At 44.4% G+C, this 27,040-nt stretch overlaps 1 protein-coding gene across 4 annotated transcripts in view; it reads left to right on the top strand.

The window, feature by feature from the left end:
- Positions 1-25,989, top strand: part of kctd16b (potassium channel tetramerization domain containing 16b) — a gene marked incomplete at both ends in the record, with an annotated part of 115,490 nt that extends 89,501 nt beyond the window's left edge. The window contains 2 exons of one of the 4 annotated variants that reach the window (XM_080779873.1): positions 23,759-23,949; positions 25,711-25,989. In XM_080779873.1, coding sequence (XP_080635999.1) covers positions 23,759-23,949; positions 25,711-25,989 — 470 coding nt within the window. Of the gene's footprint in view, positions 1-23,758; positions 23,950-25,670 lie in introns of all 4 variants that reach the window. The other 3 variants (XM_080779870.1, XM_080779871.1, XM_080779872.1) reach the window with 3 other exon arrangements.
- Between the last annotated feature and the right edge of the window lie 1,051 nt (positions 25,990-27,040).

The raw sequence follows: 27,040 nt of genomic DNA on the forward strand, positions 1-27,040 counted from the left end.
CAAATGGGCAGATTGCCTTGAAACTTACCGAGCGTGTAATTATCCCTGTACGTTGTTACTGACCTTATTGCCTTTTCTCAATTGCACCACCCTGCCAAAATGTCAACCATGCACAATACGCACTGCATCTCATAATCGATTAGGTCACAGATTGCAGGATGATCCCCACATGTAAATGCATTTTGTGACACTATATAGTGGCTATTCCTTTAGCATCAAACAACACTTCCATGTTGGGTTTAAGGAGCAATAACACAGACTTTAGGGACTGCTAGTGGAACTTTTTGAATCTTATAGTCTTAGTTCCTTTCATATTGTAGAATAGCATGTTCAATTCTTAACCTGAACTTTGGCTTGTTGTTGTTCCATTTAGTGTCCAGTGGTTCTCAAACTTTTTAATTTGAAGGACCCCCATGGAGGGGTACAGGGAGGGATAGTGTGTTCCTCTGAATCCTCATTGAAGGACCCCCATGGAGGGGTACTGGGAGGGATAGTGTGTTCCTCTGAATCCTCATTGGAAATAATCAGCTCGTGACTTATTATAAATATTCATAAATGAACAGAATATGTTGTATGAATCCTGGGAATGTTAGTTTTTTCACGCGAGAATCTAATTAACTAGTACCCCCTCTCTCCCCCGCTTCGCTCCTCCTGTGTGTGTATGTGCTGTGCATGCATGCACAAACGAGCGAGCTTGGGGTTAGTGTCTAATTTGGTCTCTTGTCTGTCTGTCACTGCATGCATGCACCTGCCTGTGCAGGTAATACAACTATAAATGTTCCAAGTGACGCAGTAGGTGTCATTTCACGTGTTGCTCAATGCTTGTTCATTGTCCACTGTCAACAGCACACCTGCTGCCACACCTAACTAGGTTAACCCATTCTGACCTGAGATCAGATTCTAAAAATGTCTGTTTGAAAATGACAGTTTTCTGAAAAAGCTATGTTTCTATGTCAGTCATTCTTCGATTTTTCTAAAATAGCAGACCTACAAGCTTGTAGCGCGCCACTCTGTGGCGCGCTATGAGCTTGTAGATCTGCTATTTTTCAATAGCTAAAGCATAACATAATGCTAACACCAAAAGGGGTTCCCGCCTAAAATAGGTTAACTCATGGTAACTATAGGCACATGCTTGAGGCACATGCATATTAATATGTTCCATCCCCGTGTGTGTGCAGAGTTTTTGCTTTTGTTTGTGTTCGTGCATATTATAAAAGCATAAATCTCTCATATAGTGTTTGGTGTGTGGATTGAAAATGACAGCATACCATATGGAGACCAGCTGTAGAGGAGTAAAATGTAGGGTGTTGTTGGAACACGCATGCACACACACACACGCAGGCAAGTGCGCACGCACGCACACACATACTCTGAGGCTATTTTTAATTACTCTTTGTGAGAACGACTCTACAGACACTCTAAAAGTCACAATGAGTCATAGCTAATGATCCAACACACACAGACACGCACGCACACGCACGTGACGCGCACACACACACACACACACACACACACACACACACACACACACACACACACACACACACACACACACACACACTCCGAGGAAAACATGCAGCCATAACTTTGTGATATAAGCTGTGGTGAACGGTGGTAAATTATTCAGTGACTTCAAATAGCTTTTTCCTGTGGATAGCTAAAGCCACGTGGTACGTGTCCGGTGCCAGAAATAGCAGATCTACAACTATACCACTACAGCACGCCACAATGTGAAATAGCAGATCTACAACTATACCACTACAGCACGCCACAATGTGAAATAGCAGATCTACAACTATACCACTACAGCACGCCACAATGTGCAACCAAGTATAAATCGTTTCGAACCGTTTCCTGCTGCACACAGTAGCTTACTGCACGGGTTCCAATTGGAGAGAGAGCGAGTGCATTTTCCGGCAACGGCATCAGCTGCAGAACACCCACGGCAGGCGGTAGTGTTTCTCTGCGGCATCAGTCCGACACTCTACCGCTATAGCCTGAGCTAACGTGTTAGGTTTCTGGTCTAGAGGGGCGGGTCGTGGGCCGATCTGTCCGTCAGCCACGGCCCCTCCTCTTCCCCCTAGTGCAGCGCTACGTCACATCATTTGGAGAGACGCCCAACCGGAATGGTTGACTCCCACTTCTGGACCAGAGCGGCCAATGCGTTCCTCCAGGCTTTCATTTTTTTCACAGACGAAAATGAAAGCCTGGGTACCGAGGCAACTCTAACCCAAACCCTAAACCCCAAACCTAACCCTAAGAGCAAGCTTCACACATGCCAGCTCTGAAAGTGTGAGGGTGCGTGCGTGCGTGCGCACAGTGCATGCGTGTATGCGTGCATGCTTGTGATACAGATACATATGCAACTTAATGTATAGTGCGTTTGTTCCATGCATTGATCAAAGCCGGGACACAATCGATAGATTTATAATAAAATAAAATAAACTAAATAAATTTTCGCACGTTCTAGAAAAGGTTGAGAACCACTGATCTATAAATGAATCTGCAAGCGAGAGTCTTAATGGCGTGCAGATTTTCTTTAATTTGCCAACAGAAGCACATTCAGAGCCCGAAAACGCCCGGTGAAGGTTAAGTGAAAGTGAAAGTCATAAAGGACTGTGATCGCTGACTCGTCACTCAGTGCAGGGAGCCCTGGCGCCACTCGGCACCATGGGGGCCGTCAGGCCCCCGCCATTCACATTATCTGTGGTCTGCAGGAAGGTATTTTTCTTCAACATAGACATTTCTTCCCCTATTTTTCCAACATTTTCTTTGGTGATGTGCTTGCCGCAAGCTTGGGGAAAGGGAGAGTGAGTGTGTGTGAGTGAGCGAATGTGTGTGCGTGTGTGAGTGTGTGAGAGAGAGAGAGGGAGGGGGGGTGGGGGAGAGCGAGGGAGAGAGAGGAAAGCATGCAGATAACGAGAGACAAATACACAAAGAGACGTGGCAGGCATGAAGTCAGAGCGGGGGGAAGTAGGTTATGTTACAGTGCAGTGTTTCCCCTCTGGGAATCACCTATTCCTTCTGCTTCAGCGGCCACATTTCCCCTGCCGAGTTCCTTCTCTATACTACAGTATGGTCGGTCACCTTGTATCTCCATGCATGCTCCTTTATGCTTTTTGTAGATTAATGCCCTGTACTTCGTCGTAGAAGAGTGTCATTGTCAAGTAAAATGAGTGAATATAGCAGAAATCCTTTTCACCATTTAAAAATGATTTTAAAATTATATTAACATTTTAAAAAGAAAGGTTTTGTGACATACAAGGTTTCCACCCAACAGCGACGATATAGTATAGTCTACTCTACAGTCTATTTTATTCTTATGGGTGGCATGCAGGTGGCTGCCATTTTCCCATTTGCTTGGTGGCTGGCTGGCTGGCTGGCAGGCAGGCAGGCAGGCAGGCAGGCACCAGCACAACAATGCAGTATACAACCGAAGGAAAGAGATTGCGACAGAGATAAGAGAGAGTGCTCAGAGAGATGCCCTCCCTCCGTCCTGGGATCAGATCCCATCAGACACATTGAGTCACTTTAAGCTGTTTTTGCACCGACTTGTCACGGCCAAAGAATCAAAAGCGCCTTAAAAGCGTGAGGAAGACAAGGGGAAGACACAGAGAGAGAGAAAAGGCAGTGAGCCGTCAGACTCTGAGGGGATTTCACATGCAGTCTGATAGAGCATCTATCGATCTGACAGCCATCACTCTGTCTGCCTTTTAGAGCCAACGTAAAAACCCTTCCTTAACCTTTTCATCCCCTCCGTTCCCCACTCTAATCTTGCCATCAACCATGTCTGCCCCGGCCTCTCTTCCCACTGACAGATCCATGCTGCCCGCATCCGTTGTTAAATTGACATGGTCGCACTGGTTTGATGTGCCTTTCAGTTATCAGTTCATTGTGGATGGTTTTCATAGTCGTGCTGGTCTGGTTCCTGACCTACATTAACATTACATACTGGCAATAAAGTGCTGAGTTATGAGAACAGCTTGTTAATAAGGGTGTGTGTGTGTGTGTGTGTGTGTGTGTGTGTGTGTGTGTGTGTGTGTGTTTTGTGTGTGATACAGCTGCGCCCTTTGGTGGCGGGCATGTGGTGTAACAGCGTGACAGACAGAAAGACAGACAGACAGACATGTTCTGCTAGGTCTCATAGTTAGTGCTCACTGCGTTCGCAACTATGTCACAGCCCCGTGTAGATTGGCCTACTAGGGCCTGTGTGTATTCCTGTAGGACTAGGTCTTTGCTTCCCACAGGTCCTGTGTGTATTCCTGTAAGACTAGGTCTTTGCTTCCCACAGGTCCTGAGGAATTGCCAATCAGTGCATTGGGAGCACCTAGCCAGTGTGCTCTATAAAGGGCTGGGAGTTAGATCTCTCTCCTTCCATGAGAGCAGCAGCATGTGTTTGCACCATTCAACACCCCACACTACATTTACCACACATCCACTCACTTACACTACTGATCTACTGATTAACACACCCCACTTACTGTAGTACTTTAGTATTGTTTGATGCATATTAAGTTGTTTAAGTTGTAAATAAATATTGGTTTGTGCACTTTTAAACGACACACAAACCTGAGCGTTTTCCTTTGCCCTGGTCCGTTCTCGTTCTTGACAGTTTGTTCCTGTATCTGATTGCGCCAGAATGTACTTGGGGAAATACATGATATGATATAGTGCCGCATGTATTCCCTGGCAGCAGCTGATCCTAGATCAGCAGACATTATTGATTCACAAAGGTCTTTGAGAGGTATACCATCAGTAGGAGCAGCAGCTTTTTGGATCAGATTAAGAGCTCTGGGATATGGATGGAGGAAAGATGAGAGATGTCTGGGATGATGACGCATCTCGACAGGTGACAATGAATAGCATTAATGCTCCGTCAAAACACCCCCAACTAGATGGTGGCAGGAGACAACGAGGGCAGGCAGTCTTGTTGCACCGCACAACACCAGAGAAAGGTTATACACCGGCATTCAAGTGTGTGCATGCGTACACGACTACACGCGTGGGCGTGTGTGTGCGTGCGTGCGTGTGTGCGTGCGTGCATGTGTCCATTATCATGTGTGTACCCGAGAGACTTGTGAGACAGACAGAGAGAGAGAGAGGAGTGAGCAGGGGTGGGGTGTACACAAGAGAGGAGCAGAGAGATAGCCACACTCCCAGCTATTATGAGGAAAAACTGAATGAGAGATAATCAGTATGGGGGGAGAGAGAGAGAGAGAGAGAGAGAGAGAGAGAGAGAGAGAGAGAGAGAGAGAGAGAGAGAGAGAGAGAGAGAGAGGGCAGGGCAGGGCAGGGCAGAGCAAACGAGAATTTTGTGAGAGAGGTGAGAAACAGAGCAAGAGCATAAGAGACACAGAGAGAGTGCGGTAGCGAATGAGAGCGGTGGAGAGAGGGGTAATCTCACTACTGTCCGTGCGGTAGCGAATGAGAGCGGTGGAGAGAGGGGTAATCTCACTACTGTCCGTGCGGTAGCGAATGAGAGCGGTGGAGAGAGGGGTAATCTCACTACTGTCCGTGCGGTAGCGAATGAGAGCGGTGGAGAGAGGGGTAATCTCACTACTGTCCGTGCGGTAGCGAATGAGAGCGGTGGAGAGAGGGGTAATCTCACTACTGTCCGTGCGGTAGAGAATGAGAGCGGTGGAGAGAGGGAGTGAATTGTAAAGAGATAGACAGGGTATGCACCACGTCTGCACGGCGTCAGGCGTGGCATCAGTCTTGTCAACTTGCAGATGAATGTAGGGTCTTTTTGTGAGTCACTGGTTTAGGTTTTTTTTAACCACGTACATTAATCTGGTTTGGGCAAATTTTGGAAAACTAGCAGATCTACAAGCTCAATTGTAGAATTGTAGATGTTCACCCATTGTTGTGCGACGAAGTAAATAGGGCTTAAGTTTCGGAAACCTCTGTATTTGTATTAATAACAAGGTCCTGGCTGGGTCTGAACTATAGGTCTGCATGGCTCACTGGACAAATACGGTGATGTTATTAGGCCTAATTTTAAAATAATAACACCCGTGTGAAGTGAGGGGCGCTCTTATTTATCATCGTACATCATCATGACGTCGATTTGCTCGTCAACACTGGAGAAACATGCTACAGATTCTGTCAGCTTCCAGTTTGCAGGGACATCATTCCAAACACGATTGTATAAGCTCATCGGTTTAGAGCAGTTCAATGGTTATCGAGGTTAATCATTTATAAAGGATGGAGCAACCCTCTCTGACAGATGGAAAATGCACGAGAGAGAGAGAGTCAGATACGGGCCAGAGCTGTGCGCTCTGTTGGGAAGTGATAATGTTCACAGCATTGTTTGCCGATTACAGCCTGACTTTGTCTTCAAAGAATTCTTTCCCTATCAGTGCCAGCTAGGCCACTGCCGCTTGTGTGAAAGGCTGAACGCACACAACGCTTCCAAGACCAATTTAAAGGCTAATCAATAATATGCTAATTTGGCCAGAGAGTGTGTCATGTGTGAACACCTTGATTGGATAACAGGTTTATGCTATGCTATTGTGTCATATACAGTATATATATATATATATATATATATATAAGCCAAAAAAGGAGACTTCTGCACATCCAAAATAATGGGAGGTGCAAGTCTTAGATGCAGGCATAGATTTTAAAAAGAGAAATAAACCTTCCAAGGAAGGGACTGCACACAAGACGGACAACTTACTGCATCATCAACTTATTTATTAGCGCAACATGTTTCGCCGTGAACTTCGCCAGGTGCTATATATATATATATATATATATATATATATATATATATATATATATATATGTGTGTTATATGTTAATGACTATTGGCTATGAGTGAGCAGCTTGGAGTTAATAAGATCATTAGGGAGTAGGGAGGGATGAAGGAAGGAAGGCAGGAAGGATGCATGGGAGATCAGTTCAGTTATAATGGACTAACTCAAGATGTACAGTCGAGATTCATTTCGTACATGTATGTACATGACATCAATTGGTGCATATCTTTTCAGATCAATTTAACCTGGTGTCACATTCGATACACAGTTACATGCATTAGTTGATTATTGTTTGTTGCCACGGGAACTGAGATAGATTCTAGAAATTGAGCCTGAATAGCAACCTACAAGCTCACAATGTGTCGCATTGCAGTGTGTTGTGGGCTTGTAGATCAGAGTGCCAGCATACAAAAATAAATCAGGTCAAGACATCCTGCACATTTATGAGACTCATAATGCACTTTCCCTGGATTCAGTGTAGTTCTGTTTCTCCCACAGATTGCTACGCCTCGCCCCGTGATACCATGCATTTGCATTTCGCACATTAGATTTCAAAATACCCTTGGGGTCTTATCAATCCCTGGAAAAACGAACAACAAACAACATACCGGTACTCAACACAACATTAATGCCATGTCTCTTTAACACTCAACAGTAAAGCATTGTGGCTGTGTGTGTGTTTCTCATCAGAAACACAATGTGATTACCTAATCAATGTGATTAGAATATCATCCTCTTTTTCTGTGAGTATACATTTCATCCCTGCAGTGATAATTAGTAAATATTGCATAATTGTCACACTAAATGCAGCGGTCTCATAAATTAGTGATAATTTGGACAAGCTTACTGCCAGTTGACCTGTGTTTTTATCCCCAAACGTTGTGTCATTGTGCATAATTAAAACTAACTCTCTTTTCCTTTTTTTTTATCCTGTAGCCCAAAAGACTGGTTGTTTTAGAAAAAAAGAAAGTGTTGTTTATAGTGGAAGATTTAAGACACGTTTGACTTCAAGTCATGATGCAGAGAAACCCTTTGGTATGGAATTACCTTAGGGTCATACTAAAAGATTTATCCAAAGACACAAGCTGCATCACCCTTCATTTATGAAATATACATGTTTTTCAAAATGGCCGCCGACAATAACCCACTATTACACCATACCCCATATCTTTGCTTCTGTTAGAGCTATAATAATAATATTGGTGCCAAAGTATACATTTTTAGGGTCAAGGAATCCAATTAAATAGATTTCAAGACTAAAAAATCTAAAAGTTTTCTCGTTACCATGACAACGGGGGCAAAATATGCACATTTCATTCGAAAACATACGTTTTAACAGGGTAACTTTACCCCCCCTTATCCACTAAAACTTTCATTTAGTTTCCTCTTTGGCTTGGAAGTACCTTAGGGTCATAGGAAAAGATTTATCCAAAGACACAAGCTGCATCACCTTTCATTTCTGAATTATACACCTTTTTCAAAATGGCCGCCACCATTTACAGCAATACAGCATAGCCCGTATCTTTGCTTCTGTTAGAGCTATAATAATAATATTGGTGCCAAAGTATACGTTTTTAGGGCCAAGGAATCCAATTAAATAGATTTCAAGACTAAAAAATCTAAAAGTTTTCTCGTTACCATGACAACGGGGGCAAAATATGCACATTTCATTCGAAAACATACGTTTTAACAGGGTAACTTTACCCCCCCTTATCCACTAAAACTTTCATTTAGTTTCCTCTTTGGCTTGGAAGTACCTTAGGGTCATAGGAAAAGATTTATCCAAAGACACAAGCTGCATCACCTTTCATTTCTGAATTATACACCTTTTTCAAAATGGCCGCCACCATTTACAGCAATACAGCATAGCCTGTATCTTTGCTTCTGTTAGAGCTATAATAATAATATTTTTGCCAAAGTATAAATTTTTAGGGTCAAGGAATCCAATTAAATAGATTTCAAGAATAAAAAACCCAATAGTTTTCTCGTTACCATGACAATAGCTGTTAAATATGCGAATTTAAATCGTAAAATACGTTTTAACAGGGTAACTTTCCACCCCTCACCCCTAAAACTTTTATTTAGTTTTCCCTTTGGCATGGAAGTGCCTTAGGGCAATTGGAAAAGATTTATCCAAAGAGACGAGTTGCATCACCCTTCATTTACGAAATATACACATTTTTAAAATGGCCGCCACCATTTACAATAATACAGCAGATCTAATGTTTTTGCTTCTGTTATAAAAGTTTACTCATTTCCACTCATATCATCATACATCATCAGCCAATCAGCTGAGCACATTCCGTGCTCATGCACACACGTACACACAAAGCTGTGCATATAGGAGCGCCGCTAAAAAAAACCCAATGTTTTTCTCATTACCGTCACCATCCATCCATCCATCTTCAACCGCTTATCCGTAGTCGGGTCGCGGGGGCAACAGCTCCACCAGAGAGCTCCAGACTTCCCTCTCCAGATCAACATTAGTGACTTCCTCCTGGGGGATTCTGAGACGTTCCAAGGCCTGTGAGTCGATGTATTTCCTCCAACTGCGCCTTGGTCTGCTCCGGGGTCTCTTCCCAGTGGGACGTGTGTCGAGGACCTCCCTAGGGAGGCGGCCGAGAGGCATCCTAACCAGATGCGCGAACCACCCCAGCTGACTCCGAAGGCGAAGGAGCAGCGGTTCTACTCCGAGTCTCTCTCGTGTGACTGAACTTCTCACCCTATCTCTAAGGGAGATGCCAGCCACCCGTCGAAGAAAACTCATTTCTGCCGCTTGTATTCGTGACCTTATTCTTTTCGGTCATGACCCACACTTCATGGCCATAGGTGAGAGTAGGAACGAAGATTGCTCGGTAGACGGAGAGCTTTGCCTTCTGGCTCAACTCTCTTTTTGTCACAACAGTGCGGTACAGGGACTGCAATACCGCCCCTGCTGAGTACCATGGCCTCAGATTTGGAGATGCTGATCTCTTCCCATGGCCACCACACACTCGACAACATAATCTGCAAAAAGCAGTGAAGCAACCCTTAGCTCCCCGAAGCGTACCCTCTCCTCCACGACTGCGTCTCGAAATCCTTCCCTTTCAGGTCATAGGGGCAACAGCTCCACCAGAGCTACAGACTTCCCTCTCCAGAGCAACATTAGTAACTTCCTCCTGGGGGATTCAGAGGCGTTCCAAGGTCAATTAATGGTTGTAATCCCTCCATCTCATCCTTGGTCTTCCCAGGGGTCTCCTCCCAGTGGGACGTGCATCGAGGACCTCCCTAAAGGGAGATGCCCGATAAGCATCCTAACCAGATGCCCGAACCACCTAAGATGGCTCCTTTCCAAAATAATAAGCATGACTGAACTTCTCACCCTATCTGTCCCTATGTTGAAAATATGTGTCAAGTGTCAACCAATCCCCTCAACACCCAGAGCCTTCAGCATTTCTTGACGGATCTCACCAACCTCTGAGGCTTTTCCACTGTGGAGTTGCTTAACTGGCTGTCCCGAGTCTCCTGGGATAACATACTGACCATAACTGTTATGGTCAGCCCATGATTGGCACAGAAGTCCAATAACAAGCCACCACTCGGGTTCAGATCAGGGAGATCGTTCCTCCGAAACACGCCACTCCCAAGTGTCTCATTGCCCACGTGCATTGAAGACCCCCAGTAAGACTACAGAATCCCCCACAACAGGTGCCCCATACAGGGCCCCATGTAAGGCACCTTGAAAATGCTGCATGTCAGAGCATACATGGCTCTCTGCAAATACTTGTCTCGTATAAATTATGTGAATAGGATTTGCAACCCCATTGTCATGGTATTGACCCTTATATTATTATTATAGCTCTAACAGAAGCAAAGGTACGGGCTATGCTGTATTGCTGTAAATGGTGGCGGCCATTTTGAAAAAGGTGTATAATTCAGAAATGAAAGGTGATGCAGCTTGTGTCTTTGGATAAATCTTTTCCTATGACCCTAAGGTACTTCCAAGCCAAAGAGGAAGCTAAATGAAAGTTTTAGTGGATAAGGGGGGGTAAAGTTACCCTGTTAAAACGTATGTTTTCGAATGAAATGTGCATATTTTACCCCCGTTGTCATGGTAACGAGAAAACTTTTCGATTTTTTTAGTCTTGAAATCTATTTAATTGGATTCCTTGACCCTAAAAATTTATACTTTGGCACCAATATTATTATTATAGCTCTAACAGAAGCAAAGGTACGGGCTATGCTGTATTGCTGTAAATGGTGGCGGCCATTTTGAAAAAGGTGTATAATTCAGAAATGAAAGGTGATGCAGCTTGTGTCTTTGGATAAATCTTTTCCTATGACCCTAAGGTACTTCCAAGCCAAAGAGGAAACTAAATGAAAGTTTTAGTGGATAAGGGGGGGTAAAGTTACCCTGTTAAAACGTATGTTTTCGAATTAAATGTGCATATTTTACCCCCGTTGTCATGGTAACGAGAAAACTTTTAGATTTTTTAGTCTTGAAATCTATTTAATTGGATTCCTTGACCCTAAAAATGTATACTTTGGCACCAATATTATTATTATAGCTCTAACAGAAGCAAAGATACAGGCTATGCTGTATTGCTGTAAATGGTGGCGGCCATTTTGAAAAAGGTGTACAATTCAGAAATGAAAGGTAATGCAGCTTGTGTCTTTGGATAAATCTTTTCCTATGATCCTAAGGTACTTCCATGCCAAAAAGGTTCTCTGCATCATGACTTGAAGTTAACGGCGAAAAAATCGGCCTTAAATCTTCCACTATTATGTCTTCTGCATCATGTCTAAACTGCCAAGAGTTAACATAAATACAGTGCAGGCAAAAGAGATGAAGAGTGAGTGTGTGATGGCGAGAGAGAAAGAGAGAGAGAGAGAGAGAGAGAGAGAGAGAGAGAGAGAGAGAGAGAGACACACAGAGAGAGCAAATGAGAGAATATGCATGAGAGTGAGAAAGGCATAGAGAAACAAAGAGATTGGAGATGCTAGCTGTGCAGCGTGTCATAATATAAAATGAACTTTACTACAAGCATAAGCATATTATGCATGTGCTTGTATAGTAAACAGCATGGGAGAAAGGAAAAACTGACATGAACGAAATGGCAGTTCATTAAAAACAAGGCGGGAACGCTCGAAACGTATTATTTCCCGTCGCCATAATTAACTTGCACGAGCAGAGCGACGATACGGGAACCCACAAAGAGGAGAGTGGCAGAGATCCAGGGACAATTGGAATGATATCATTCTTGTAATTGTGTATAGCTCTCCGTTATGCCGACCTGGCAAAATCCAGCCGCGAAAAAACAACAACAACAACAATCCGCTTCTGGAAAGCCCTGGCTGTCCTGTCACGTCAGCACTCATTGCATATGCATGTGACACGTTGCTCAACAGGGGGGCCCTCAGATTTCATTTCGAGAGCTTATCCGCTTGGCCATTCAGTGCTTAACTAAACGAAATACCCCAATGCGATAAGCTAGTGAGCCATGACTCAATTTATTATTATAAGGCAGAAAGACGTTCCACAACACATTCTAATTTCTGTGTCTCTCACGCTGTCAGAAAGACGTTCTACTTTAGTTGTGTGCCGGTGTCGCACGCCAAAACATATCTGATCTACAAGCTCACAATGCGTTGCCCTATAGCTGTGACAGCTTGTGAGAGCTTGTAGAGCTGCTATTTTGGGTGCGGAGATTCACGGCGTTCAAGAATCAGGCATAACTATATGGACTCCCCACGGTGCCATGAATGCTAATCGTATACTATGTTATGAATGTATGAATGAGCTTTTGATGTACATAATTAAAATGTCTCCATCGGAGCACAAACCAGCATTCTCTTCCTCTCTCAAAATCCCTTGAATTCTCTAAAATCCCTTGAATTCTCTCATCTGTCTTGCTTTAAAAAAAAAAAATTGCTTTCGTCTTTCTCTCCTGTCCCCTCTAGCTCTCTGCCTTTTTACACATGTGGTTTGATGCTGTATACCTTTCTAAACGCTGTCACACTCACTTCCTCTCTTTCCTCTCTCTCTCTTCCCACATGTTTATCTCTGTCTCTCGCCCTCGTATACATGACTCTGGCAGAAGGAGCGTTGGTTCCATTTATACAGTAGACTACATGCACTATATCCTTGATGCGACGTGCAGCAATAACATATGTGAGGTTTGGGAATCCGTTCGTAATCCCTTTAGCATTGCAGATGCGTGAAGCCATTGCCAACTTTAACCAAGAGCCTCTCTGTCTTGTAAAGAAGAAGAAAAGAAACACGTAGAGATACGGAAGTTCATTAAAAAAACACCTTGGGGCTTCACGCAGTGATCGGCTCACGGCTTCTGTGTTCTTACGGCGGCAACAGCATGGAGGAATACTCTACACACATCATGTAATCCACTAGCGGTGTCTTTACGCCCTTGATTTATACTCTGAACGTATAATCATAATATAGACTTGTGTGAGCATCCATGTATTTACACATTCAGATATGCTGTGTTGTGTGCTGTGGGTGGGTGGGCTAAGGCTTTGTCGCTGTATTTATAATTGCAAATGTCAATGGCAATATTGAATTGACTTTGTTCAGGGTTTGTAGGCTACAGAAATCGTGGGAATCCTTGAGTGTGCCTTGTGCTATGTTTTAATCCAAAATCCAAATGTATTCAAAACGTATTATGCCAAAGTGCTATACAATTGAAAACAGCAAAAACCTTAAAATACAATAAAAACACAATAGCAACAGAAAGGCGACTCTCATGCTGAGTTTAAAGTTGTTTTGAGATGGGATTTAAAACTATAGGTTAGTTACTAACTATAGTTACTATAGGGCCCAGTCATGAGGCTTTGAAAGGATCCCTGGCTAATAAGACCACACCGCTGGGCGAGCGCTGGGCGACCACTTAAGACCACAGTTAAGCATATTCCGCATCAAATCATGAGCATCAAAGCAATATTCTAAATAGGTTTTATTAACACATTTCATAGGGGTGGACCACACATGGACTCCCCATTGAGTGAAAGATGAAGAAAGTATTTAAGCTATTTAACATTTTTAATTATAGTTATATTTAGTTATAGGCAATGATAATGTATTGGCATAGTGTTACCAGTAAGACACCCTGAGGGTGAGAAGCGACCTCGCCCTTTATCTGCCTGGTTGACAGCAGACTGCTGGGCGAGCGCTGGCGCCTTGGCATGGTGATCAGATCAACATATGGAATGAATTCTGTACTGGCCATATATGGAGCGTGTCTTGAGTGTACAGGATTTGTTTAGGTCAGATCAACTTATGGAATGTCCGAACAGGTCAGCTCCATAAATGGAGATCTAAGGGTGACAGTGGGAGTCTCTTGATATGGAGATCTAGGGGTTTGAGGTTTGAGGTCAGATGTAGAGTTGCTGGCCGGTTCCATATATGCAGATCTAAGTGATGATTCAAAACATGCCAAAGTGGGGAGTAGGCTATACTTCAGCCATTGTTGATCCCTCCGAACATAGCCTGGCAATGATGAAGAACAGAAATTACATCTGCAAGTGAGGCATGGCTTTTGAGTTGGACCGCACTTTAATGAAGCCAGTGAGCCGCAGCGATAACCCTGCATATGGACCTCTGCTTGATGTGGCCGCTTTTGCAAACCCTCATTATTAACATTTGTCACTAAGCTTCTTGTAGTTATTTGATTCATGCACGCACGCACGCCCCTCACCCACCCTCTCGCTCAAGTGTTCTGTACATGACGTTTGTTAAATCAATATCTGCTCAAGTGTTATATGACAGGTTTATAATATGTGGTGGTGCACATTGTCTACATCCGTACATGCTCACAATGTGCTTGTAGATCTGATATATTAGTCTCTGTGACTCCGCCACGCAACGACGCATGAATCTCCCGCCAAGAGTCACTCGGAGATACGCATCTCACCGACTGACTCATGAGAGAAGGGACAGAGAGAGAGAGAGAGAGAGAGAGAGAGCTATGGGAGACCGTCAGACAGGGAGGACAGAAACAGTGCCATGAAGACTGATGGCATGGGGAGAAAACAAAGATGGAGAGATAGAGCGGAGGCTTTATTTGCTCTGGTGGCAGCAGCATCATTTATCTTCCCAGCAGGGCCCGGCAGTGCTGAGACACCGTGTGACAGAAATCAATCAGGGGGGCGATCGGCCCAATACACACCTCCACTTGATGTGTTCTGCGTGGGGAGCGGGGGAGGATGGGGGGACGGTACTACAGATGGAAATACACTACATTTTATAATGGTCATTAACATGCGCTGCTTTTTTGTGTGTTTTTCAAACACTGTCACATCCTCTGTGTTAATTTAACTCAGAGAGTAAATAATGGTCACATTTTATACACCGTCTGAGTTACAGACCTGTAAGGGTCCATTTGGTTCCTATACTGTCAGTCATTTATCTGGGGGCCCCCTGGAAACCCCCCCCCCCCCCTGGGAATCCTCGGATGCCACTTTGAGAACCACTGGGAGGGAGGGATGGATTGATGGATGAATGAATGAATGAATGAATGAATGAATGAATGAATGAATGGATGGATGGATGAAGGGATGGATGGATGTTGAGTCAGTAGGAGACATGAGGGTGGTCAGGAACACATTGGCATAGTATACAAATTGGGGAGAAAAGGGGGGACATTTTAAGGCGGTTTAAAACAGGCTGTGTTCATGTCAGAGTGTGTGTGTGTGTGTGTGTGTGTGTGTGTGTGTGTGTGTGTGTGTGTGTGTGTGTGTGTGTGTGCGCGCGTGCGTGCGTCTCACAGCTCTGTTGCCAGGACTAACCAAGGCTGGGGAGCATCCTGCTGAGATCAATACCTCACAGCCTACAGCTCCTGTCAGGGAGCGCTGTGTGTGTGTGTGTGTGTGTGTGTGTGTGTGTGTGTGTGTGTGTGTATGTGTGTGTGTGTGTGTGTGTGTGTGTGTGTGTGTGTGACAGGCATCAGGCTTCTGACCTCGCTCTACAAGGGCAACGGGGGATCAGATGAGGCAGCCCTTTCACATGAAAATACGACGCAAATACAGTGTCAGTGTGTCACGCATGCACACACACACACACACACACACACACACACACACACACACACACACACACACACGAGGAGGACTGGCCGTAGCTAAAGGCAGAGCTGACAGTCTGACACTTCTGATAAGAAACAGAGAAAGCACACCTGACACCAGGCTCCTTGTTCCTGCCCAGTATAGCGCACGCACGCATGCACGCACACACATGCACGCACGCACGCACGCACACACACACTCACAAAGACATACATGTGCGGCTGGACTTACAATGTGTATGATCAGACTAGTAAGCAGCATGAAATTACGAAACGCAAAAAGCTAAAATATGTTTGGTCTCGACAGCAACGATAAGGTATATACATTATCTTATAGTACGTATGAGGACACGTGACATGTGAAGGCTAGGTGCCTGGGTGCATGGATGGTGCACTATGGAAGCTGACTAGTCTTCTGAACTTTGTCCTTCTAGCCCCCTAGTGTGGCAGAATATATTTGCTGACTTTAGGAAACATTGACATTCTACATGGGTGGTCCACCTGGGAGGCCCAAACATCTGCATGCTATAGAGGACACATCAAGCAGCGCCAGGCTGGTGGTGCTTGATGTGTCCTCTAGCACAGTGTGGTTCCCAATTGTTTCAGGTCCAGACCCAAAAGAAAGATAAGACGTTTGCCCGGAACGCAAAATAGTGAAAATAGCAGATCTACAGTGTTGATTTCGTCGACTAAAACGAAAAATGTTCATCGACTACCTTTTTTCACTGATGAAAACTAAATAAAAACTAAGGTATGACGACTAAAACTATGACTAAATATATTGATCATTTCGTCAACAAATGAAAACTAGACTAAAATGTTAAGGTGGGACTACAGTGGGGAAGAGATCCAGTAGAACTAAAACACATGTCATATGCATGCTGAAAATAGTCGATCTACAATCACAACGCATCACAGTGCTACGAGGTGTGAGCTTGTACAATTGTACATCTGCTATTTTCAGCATGCAACCAAGTGTAAAATCAGCCATTATGACGCTTTCAAGGCCCACCAAAATACATTTTAGTCAACACACACACACACGCACACACACACACACACACACACACACACACACACACACACACACACACACACGCACACACACACACACACGCACACACACACACACACACACTTGGGTATTTATCGGACACTCTTTATCCAGAGTCTCGTAAAAGAAACATCAATAGTAAGAGATTCAATTAGCACGTTAACGGTCTGAAATGCAATCAGTGTGGCATACACAGGCTGCACGCACAGTCACACACACGCACATTATGTGTTATGGAGCTATAATACTGGATCAATATTGTACCCAGTGCTGGTATAAGAGCCCTAGCTGGAACGCCCGGAAAACAAACAAACAAACAAACACGTTTATTTATTCTGCCTGCAACAAATATTAGTTAAGATATTACAATACGGCACTGCAGATTTACAGTTCTACAGTATATGAATTGATGCTCCGGAGACTGTTCACACTCCATATTCGGGTGTAGCTTCATTTGGAACAATGTCTATGGTTTTGGCTGAGTCATAGTGACATGAGCGTGATGACGTGATCCGCCCAGTGGCCGGCCCGCACTCCCATTAGCCAATTTGAATATAGGAGAGATTTCTGCATTTCTGGCAAAAGACACATTGCACATAGTGTGTGCTACCTCTCTGCATGTTGCGTTTGTACTACAGTAGCTCAGAGAGGGCGGCTTTTATTGTATATCCATTTCTTCAAAACTGTGCACGCTACATTGCTGACACACAGAAGAAACAAAACAATCACTGATTGTGCTGACCACTGTGACCAGTGACACACGATGTTCTGCTAGGTAAGGTGTTTGCCTAGTTAGAAAGTCGTTGTTGCATGTGCAAGAACTGCCCAACTGAACTTCGGCAACGCATGGCATACGATATGATGTCATTTTGTTGTTATTGAGCTCCCAATGCAGTACAAAGTTTGTGTTCGGTTGGAGCCTTGAGTAAACCCTCTGGCTTTTAACTTTGCAATACTCTAAACATCATTATTATCTCGTCTCTAAGGCCTTTGAAGTTCAGAGGGCGAACGGAGCAGCTCAGCCGGCGGTGATATGGGATTTTAAATGTTAGTGCCACCGTGAATGACAACCCTATAAATCTCATTCCACTGCCATGTTGACTCACACCTGCTCCATTTAGCTGACAGGAAACGGAGCCCACGTGGGTGTGATTGACAAGGCGAGGCGACACCCTCTCCCCGAGAGATGCCCTTATTAGCGTGAACAGTGGGCCGCAGGTAATGTTTAATGGGGAGCGGTACATTCTAAGGTGGTCCTGTTCTCCGCGGGTTCCACAACACCCATATAAATCAAATGAAGGGCCATGTGCCTGTCATTGGGAACAATTTGGTCAAACTCAAACATTATGAATCACAGTATTGTGAATCATAATATGAATATGTATAGCAGCAGAGAAGTGGCAGGAAACACGCTCATGTTTTAGCGAGGGGCAAAACTGAGATTTTGGTCAAAGTCGAGGACAATGTGCCTTCATAGAGTGAGTCCCACATGTTGCTACTGAACAACATGGATATCCATCATGTGGCCTATAACTGGGTCAAGGTTGCAGCCTGGGTGGCCCTGCTGTCCCAGCCAATCCTTCCAGCTGTTGCTGGGTGAGAGCGACCCTGGGCCGACCCTCTCGTGGGCCGGTCGGGGTCAAATATTAAATAAGTTGTTTGTTGGTTGGTTGTGCCTCGACCAGAAAAGTCAGTAGAGTATCTGCATGCTGGTTGTGGTGGGCCAGTCTGGGTCAAATTCCGCAAAAATGTCCGGGCTGATTTTTTGTCTCAGTCCAGCCCTGCATGCAGGGCAGTCAGGCCATTTGGAATACATTTTGGCTATTTGATGTTCTTACTTACTATGTATTTAGGGATTTTGAATTTTTGTGTGACGCTGCATGATCTCGTCGGCCCTTGTAGGGCGTTAATTTACAAAACCCACAAAAAGTTCAAACATGGAGTTCAGAGGTTTCTCCATATATGTAAATTATAGCAGCTCCTCCAGTTACCTGTCAGGGCACGTAAAGAGCCACAGCGAGGTGGACAGAATTACTAGACACAGGAGGCTGATGCATCATGGGAGCACAAAGCACACTTGTCAGCGTGTCTTTGTGTCGTCCATGTTAATTGTATTGGGATGGGCTGATTGGCTCCTGGTGCGTTTCCCCGCACGCAGTCTGGGGGCATTTTTCACTCTACCAATTATGAGTGCATGATGTGCACCTCATGGATCTCAGGCAGCGCCACCACTCTACTGTATGGGACAGAGAGACAACCTCCCGGACAAGGCAGCCAAACGACACGTGGACCAATGGCGGCCACAAGGAGGGCCCCAAATAATTGGCACATGATTTTAATATGAAAAAGAGTGTTACTAATAATTGAGAACATAAAGTAGCATATACCATCATTAGTATAGGCCTACTTCCATTGATCCAAGGTGGAAGATTGATTGATCATAAAAAAACATGTTCTGAAAATTATACCGTAGGTAATACTATACCATACTGTGTGTGTGTGTGTGTGTGTGTGTGTGTGTGTGTGTGTGTGTGCGACCGTGCATGTCTTATATGCACAGATGCTCACAATAGCTAACTTCAGCTACCAACTTCATTCTCATCCTTATCTGAGGCTTGGCATGCATCTGTGCAGTGTGCAGTGTGGACATGTGAGTGTGTGTGGCGTGCGTGCGTGTGTGCATGTGTGTGTGCGTGCATGCGTGAGCGAGCACACTTGATTTAAGTGTTCAATCAGCAGTAATCAAAGCGATCCTGAGTGGGTGTGCCATGCTCCATTTCTGTCACCGCTGTTTGATGACTGACATTAATTTCACATAGGTGTGGGTGTGTGCATGTGTATGTGTGCCTGCATGCGTGGCAGCATACTGTACTCACACATTCTGCAGTGCAAATGCAGATATGAAGCCTGATTAATAGTTTATCGTGTCGCACCTGAGCCCTCACGACACAAACAGTGGTGGAAAAAGTAGTCAAATGTAAAAGTAAAAGTAACAATACCGTAATATAGGGAATACTCTGTTACCAGTAAAAGTCCAGAATTCTAAATGTACTAAAGCATTGGCATCAAAATGTACTTAATCCTCTTATGGCCAGCCTAATTAACAGTGGATTGTGCCTTCTGCCTGCACTATTCATATGTTTAATTTGTCCTTTTAATGCCAATAGAAAAATCTGTGATATACACACTCACTCTCATTCTCACACGGCAATCCTATAGTATTATACCCAGTCCTGGTGGTGGCAGTAACGTCACGACTATGCCGATTTTGACCAAATAGAGCGAATCTGGCGATGTCACTTCCGGCTTAAGGAACAACAACATCCGGAACTAGCTTTGGACTGTGCAGCACTATCAGATGTCCGGAATGCTAAGCGATCATTGTTTATTTTAATAACTAAGTCAAATTAAGCTCTAATCAAGCCCAAAATATCGCATTCAATGCAGCGATGCATGCACGATCACGCGCGTGCGTGATCGACCGTACATGCACAGATTTCAGCCGGTTTTAGGTAGATTACATCGGCCGTTAGTCAAACAAGCTCAAAGTTGCTACATTTTGTTATATTAAGCTCACGATTACGTCAATTACGTCAGTGGCCATAAGGGATTTATTGATTCATTACGTCAATTACGGCACTGGCCATAAGCCGGTTAAAGTCCCAAAAGTAAAAGGACTCATTATGCAGAATGTTTCATTTCAAGTTTTAAAATGTCTAAAAATCTTTTGAAAATAGCTGATCTACAAGCTCACAATGCATCGCTACTCAATGTGAGCTTGTAGATTGGCTATTTTCAAATGGTCGAAACATATATAAATGTAGTGGAGTAGAAGTCAAATTATGCAGAAAATTGGAAATACCCACGTCAAAATACCTCAACATTGTACTTACCCGTAAGTACAGTACTTAAGCAAATGTACTTACAGTAGTTATACTTGTACTGGACTCAACGGAGCATAACATGGACTCTGAGGAAATGTCAACATTGTGTGTGAAATGTCTCTGTGGTGTTCACTCCCACCCTATGCTGTGGCACGTGTGTGCAAAGCCTGGGGCCTTTGAGGAACAAATATATCGCAATAAATAATTTGTTCGCATGGCTTTGCTTTTTGCATGCGTAAACAAACTAAATGCCCTTTCAGGATTAAGCCGAATTACAGGCAGTATTTATTTGGTTTCTTCAACGCTACATTATTTATAGCAGCTAATTATCTTTTTCTCTCTTTTTTGTGCCCTTTCTCTTTTTTTGTGTGAAGAGCAACGCTTGGCTACACATAGAAAGGCAGCAGCACTGTTGGATATGATGAATAGCAAATCCACAAAATGCTCCAGCTACTGTGTGTGTGCGTGTGCACATGCGTGTGTAGTTTGTGCGTGTGTGATTTTGTGCGTGTGTGTGTACACGTGCATTTTCCCTTGCATCACCAAAGAGGAATCCATAAGCCAGGAACATCCTTTCAATTATGCAGGACGTTGGCATGAAAAATGAATGGCTGCTTCTTATGGAAGAGATGATGTCGCATGACTGTGTGCACCGCTGTAACCGCAGTCTGTCTGTCTGTCTGTCTGTCTGTCTGTCTGTCTGTCTCAAAAAAACATACATTAACCACTTCAGCACCATATTTCGGCCATTTTAAAATAGCTGATATATACTATATATATATATATATATATATATATTGTACATTCTGCATAATGAGTACTTTCTACATTTGATACTTTAAGTACATTTAGATACCAATACCGTTGTACTTTTTTACTCAAGTAAACATTGAATTCTGGACTTTTACATTACATTGCAAAAGGCTATGACCAGAGGCGGAAAGTTCTTATAACGGCAGGGGGTTCAAGCAGCCACGCCCCCCCCCCCCCACCCCAGCGGTGGAAAAAAAACGAGTTTTGTTTTTTCGAACAAAAGCCACCTTATTAGCATTTGAATGCGGCATGCGCGGCGGCCCAACACCTATCTTAATGTAACCCCTCGTAAAGGTATGTGACTACGTGCATGACAACATGACCACTGGGGAGGGGGAATTTCAGTGGACAGTCAGTGGGTGCATAATTTACTGCAGTGCATATATATATTTTGCCAAAATGCAGTGGGTTCAGTCGCGCCTTTGCCAAAATGCCAGGGGGTTCAATCGCGCCTCTGAACCCACGGAGTTTCCGCCACTGGCTATGACTAAAACGACATAAAATAAAATAAAAATCAACACTGCATCATACACCGCATTATTATTTTACAGTTGCATTCTGTAACCATGAACCCAGAAATGATGCATGGTAAAATAGTAATATTGTGTGTGCTGACTGAGTAAGATGGCCTGTCTCAGCAAAAATGTTTAACTTTTGTGTCTATGAAAAGTTTTATGTTATGTGGATGTGCTGACACTTGTGGTAGCATATATACAGTATAGTATTTTCTTTTCTGGAGCCCTGTAAATTTTGTCCGTTTGGAGATATGAGAATAATACATTCAGGAAAATTGTGTGCTACTGTAGCAAATAATGTTTGTCGGACACACACACACACACACACACACACACACACACACACACGATAACCATGTCTCTAAAGCATTGGTTCTCAAAGTGGGGGTCACAGGGGTATTTTGTCCTATAGTATAGTCCATACTAGAGGACAGGTCAGAGTTCAGTTTCCACACTTGGAAACCGCCAATCCGACTAATACTCTCACATGGAGATTTCTATGTCAGTCCATGCCCCCTCCACCCCGCCCCAACCCCACCGTAACTGTGGCTTAGGCTGGCTTTGAGTCAGTTTCCCCAAACACAGCATCATCTCTGCTACTATTGCCTGTGGTTTGCCTCATTAAGACGAGTCTTTGCAGTAATTCCAGGTTGACCTGAGCCTGATTAGGAGCATCCACTGTTCTGTTGGGACACAGCAGAGAACAGGGATTCCAGTCTGCACACATGACCTTTTGGGTTTATCTATTAATTGATTTAACCCGCCGCACTTTTAATTAGCGTTCGCGGACAGCACAGCACCACCGTGTACCGGGCGGCAAACATTCTGCTAATTGCATGTATAGTTGTACCTCTGCAGAGTGAAAGCCTCCGTTGAAACTACGACTGCGTTTGTTGTAAATTATAAGATCACCGGAAACACAAGTACACTTACTGTACAGCAGGACTTTACACTTACTTACTGTACAGCAGTACAGCAGAACTGGAGTTCCCAGTTCAGTTGACGATGCGTAAAATGAAAACACGGGAGGCACTGCCAAGCGAGTTCAGGCGCGCAAGTCGCCGCACCGACGCTGTGAGGTCCGCTTTCAGCCGACTCAGCGCCATCTGAGTGACGTACCGGTACAGAATCGTGAAACATATTCCACTTCCTCTCTCAGAGTTAAATGAACACAGATTAATAAATGCTACCAAATGAGGGCCCATGGCCTAAACCCTGAGGTCCTTGGACAATTAAAAGGTTGAGAACCACTGGTCTAACTTTTTCATGTCAAGGACCCCCAAATTGACACTTATCATGCCATTTGAAAAGACATGCCAGGGACCGCCATAAGAGAAGATTTGTGAGACTCTAGCAGTGATTCTCAACCAATTTAATTTCAAGGACCCTCAGTTTGATATGCAATAGGCTACGGACACCCATTTAATGGCATTTCTATCTCTGGGATTTATATTGTAAAATCAATGTTAATTTAACGGGTCCATTTGTTTACATTTGTACACTCTCAGAGTTACAGACCCATAAGGGCCCAAAATTGGTTCCAACCTATCATTTAGCTGGGAACCCCTTGGAACTGCCTCAAGGATCCCTGGGGGTCCCCGTACCCCACTCTGAGAACCATTGGTCTAATGTTTCCTTCTCTCTCTGCTGTTCCTCTCATATCTGTCCTCCATCCCAGGCGGGCCGTCGGCGCGCTGGTCCTCCCCGCCGTGTGACTGCTGCTGCAAGAACCACAAGGCGGACGGAGAGGGCGAGAGCGGCACCTCCTTCAACGACCTCTCCACCTCCAGCTCCGAGAGCCACTCGGAGGCCAGCTCCCCGCAGGGGACGGTCATCTGTGGCCCCGCCAGCCGGGCCCCAAGGTTAGAATAGTTTGGGATGTTTCATTATAGAGCGTCGCAGTCCCACCCCCTTTCAGAACGACGAGTGGCCCAGGAAATGAATCCCAATGCATTTTGCCCATAGGCTTTTCTTAAAGTATTTATTTAAAGACGGTTACGCCGTGGACAAAGCCAACTCGGATCATGACAAATCATGACAATGAACACAATATTTTGGGCCGATCAAATCATTAGAAAGAAGAAAATAAAGGCAGGAGACAACACTATTTGTTTAGTTTTTCTTCTTATAAATTATTTGATCGGCCCAAAACATTGTGTTCATTGTCATGATTTGTCACGATCCGAGTTGGCTTTATCCGCGGCGTAACCGTCTTTAAATAAATACTTTAAGAAAAGCCTATGGGAAAAATGCATCGGGATTCATTTCCTGGGCCTTTCGTTCTGAAAGGGGGTGGGACTGCGACGCTCTATTATGGTTTAGTTTTAGTTCCTTTTGACTTTTGTGAGGGTCGATAGCCCCTCCTATGTCCAGCTTTTGGTGTATGTGCACAAACTTTGTCCTAACACAGACATTAAATGCCATTGACAATGCATGGACAATTTTGCACAAACTTTGTCGAAACACAAACATTGAAGACGAAGGTGAGGACGCAAAAGCTGATTGGCCGGAATGAGATGATGTTTGATGATGTACGATGATGAGAGCGCCCCTCACTTCACACAGGTGTGATTTTATTTTTTCTAATTTGTTTTAATTTGTTCTTAGAGCGGGCTTGCTAGTTTTTATTTGATTTTATTTGTGTGATATCACTTAGTTTTAGTGTTAGCTTTTTCATATTTTGTCAGGTGCAGGATGCAAAAAGGTCAGAGTGACCTATTGTGTAATAGAAATCACACCGTGTGAAGCAGACGCGTCGACGCCAGGGGTGCTTGAGGGCTGAAGCACCCACTGACACAATAGTAACTCAAATAGCACCCAAGCTCCCCTCCCCCTGGTCATTTTGTCACGTAGGCACAAACCTCTGCACCTTTACGGGGGGTGCCTGTTCCCTGTTCACAGAACAGGTATTCAAATGCTAATATGGTGGCCTTTGTTTCACTGCTGCCAGGTAGACTATAAACCTATTTGCGATCCACAATGGGGAAAGCGAGACTCACTCACCTTGCTCTGATAAACTGTCACAGGGTGTGTGTGTGTGTGTGTGTTGCATATGATTGACTACTTGGTATGTCTGTAAACCTCGTACTTCCAGTCGCTTTGTATAGCAAATGGTAGCGCACGCTGGTTTGTTTTGGAAAACAGCAAAAAGTCGTCCCGTCTGTAAAGAGCCATGAGCCGTTATAAGAACTATTCTCGCCTGGTGTGAAGTGAGGGGCGCTCTTATCATCGTACATCATCATGATGTAAAATATAGACACTAATCACTAATGTCTATTTGCTCAGACACTATGATGTAAAAGTCTCAATTCATTGTCAACATGGGAATTTAATGTTTGTGTAGGACAACGTTTGTGCACACACCAAAAGCTGGATATAGGGCCCTCAAAAACTCAACAAAAGATACCATTTAAAAATATATTTAGTTTTAGTTTAGTTTTAATTGAGTTACTGGTGGTAGGGCATTTTGTCTATAATTTCAGTTTGTTTTAGTTTTAGTAAGTTTAGTAAACAACGCAGTTTCAGTTAGTTCTTGTAAGATACGATTTTGTCGTTTCATTCGTTTTTATTAACTCAAATAACGTTTGCAGTCGGCAGGTGGGCGGCCATGGCCACCACCACCACCCGCAGACCCTGGACCGGCCGCTGAAGAAGCAGCAGGGCTCCGCCACGCCCGGCAGCATGCAGCCGGCGGCCGAGCACCGGCGGAAGAGCGACCTGCTGCGCACGCTGACCGCCAGCTCGCGGGACACCAGCACCTGCAAGAAGAGGCCCGCCAAGGAGAAGCTGACCACCGAGGAGGAGCTGGACAAGTGCATCCAGGACTTCCACAAGATCAAGATCCCCGAGCGCTTCCCCGAGAGGAAGTACATGTGGCAGGCCGACCTGCTCAGGAAGTACCGCCTCTGAGGAGGAGGGGTGGAGGGCGGGGCGGGGGGACTGAAGGGTTCACCAGGGAGGCCAAGGATCTACGATCAGTTTACATGCTCTTCGAACCCTGACTGTTACAGCTAGAAGGAGTTGCTGTGAAGCAAAGTGGAAACTGAAAGCGGCGCAGAGTGGGAACATGCACCTATTGAGGCCCATAGGTTGACGGGGCCCTATAGTATGCTTTTCCTTATTATCTGTCAGATATGTATATGTTACAATGTCAGATTTTCATATTAATTGTGGCCAAAGTTTCAAATAATGAGGTACACGAATGACAACTTATTCCCGTGTGCAAAAAGCAAAAAAAAAAACAGGCCCTGAATGCTAGAACAAACCTGACGTCAACCAAATTTCTTTATGGCCATCTGCTCCGCCCACAATGCCCCGACATCCAACAAGGAATTGTGGAAGTCTGAAGAGCATGGCTGTTTATGGAGGTGGGCCGTACAGAGACAGGAGCCAAAATGGTTCATTCCAGCCTTGTTCAGACAGGCTTGGAATGAAGGGACAAGCCCCGGCAAATGACCATACTATAAGCCTCCTTTAAAGACTGTACAGCCAGGGAGGAGACCATTCTCTACCGTGGATGTTTGTATGTGTGTATGCAGCCTACAGTATGTAGTACGTGTGTGCTGTCGTTTGCTGAATGCTTTAAAGAAGAATTCACCCGTGAGGACCAATGAAAGAGGCAGAAAGACACCCACTTGTACGTGTCAATCAATCAGCCGAATGCTATCGGCGGGTATAGCTAACTCTTAGTGGATTGCACACTGTGTCTTTAACCATCATTTAAAAAAACAAAAAAACAAGACAACCACAAATTAATATATCCCATTTAGTCTGTGTGTGTGTGTGTGTGTGTGTGTGTGTGTGTGTGTGTGTCTGTCTGCGTGTGTGTGTGCGTGTGTGTGTCTGTCTGTCTGTCTGTCTGTGTGCGTGTGTGTGTGTGTGTGTGTGTGTGTGTATGTGTGTGTGTGTGTGTGTGTGTGTGTGTGTGTGCATACGTGTGTGCATGTTCTTGTCCATGCAG

The sequence above is a fragment of the Protomyctophum bolini genome, assembly GCF_963924005.1.
Source record: "Protomyctophum bolini genome assembly, chromosome: 13".
NCBI classification, from domain to species: Eukaryota; Metazoa; Chordata; class Actinopteri; order Myctophiformes; family Myctophidae; genus Protomyctophum; species Protomyctophum bolini.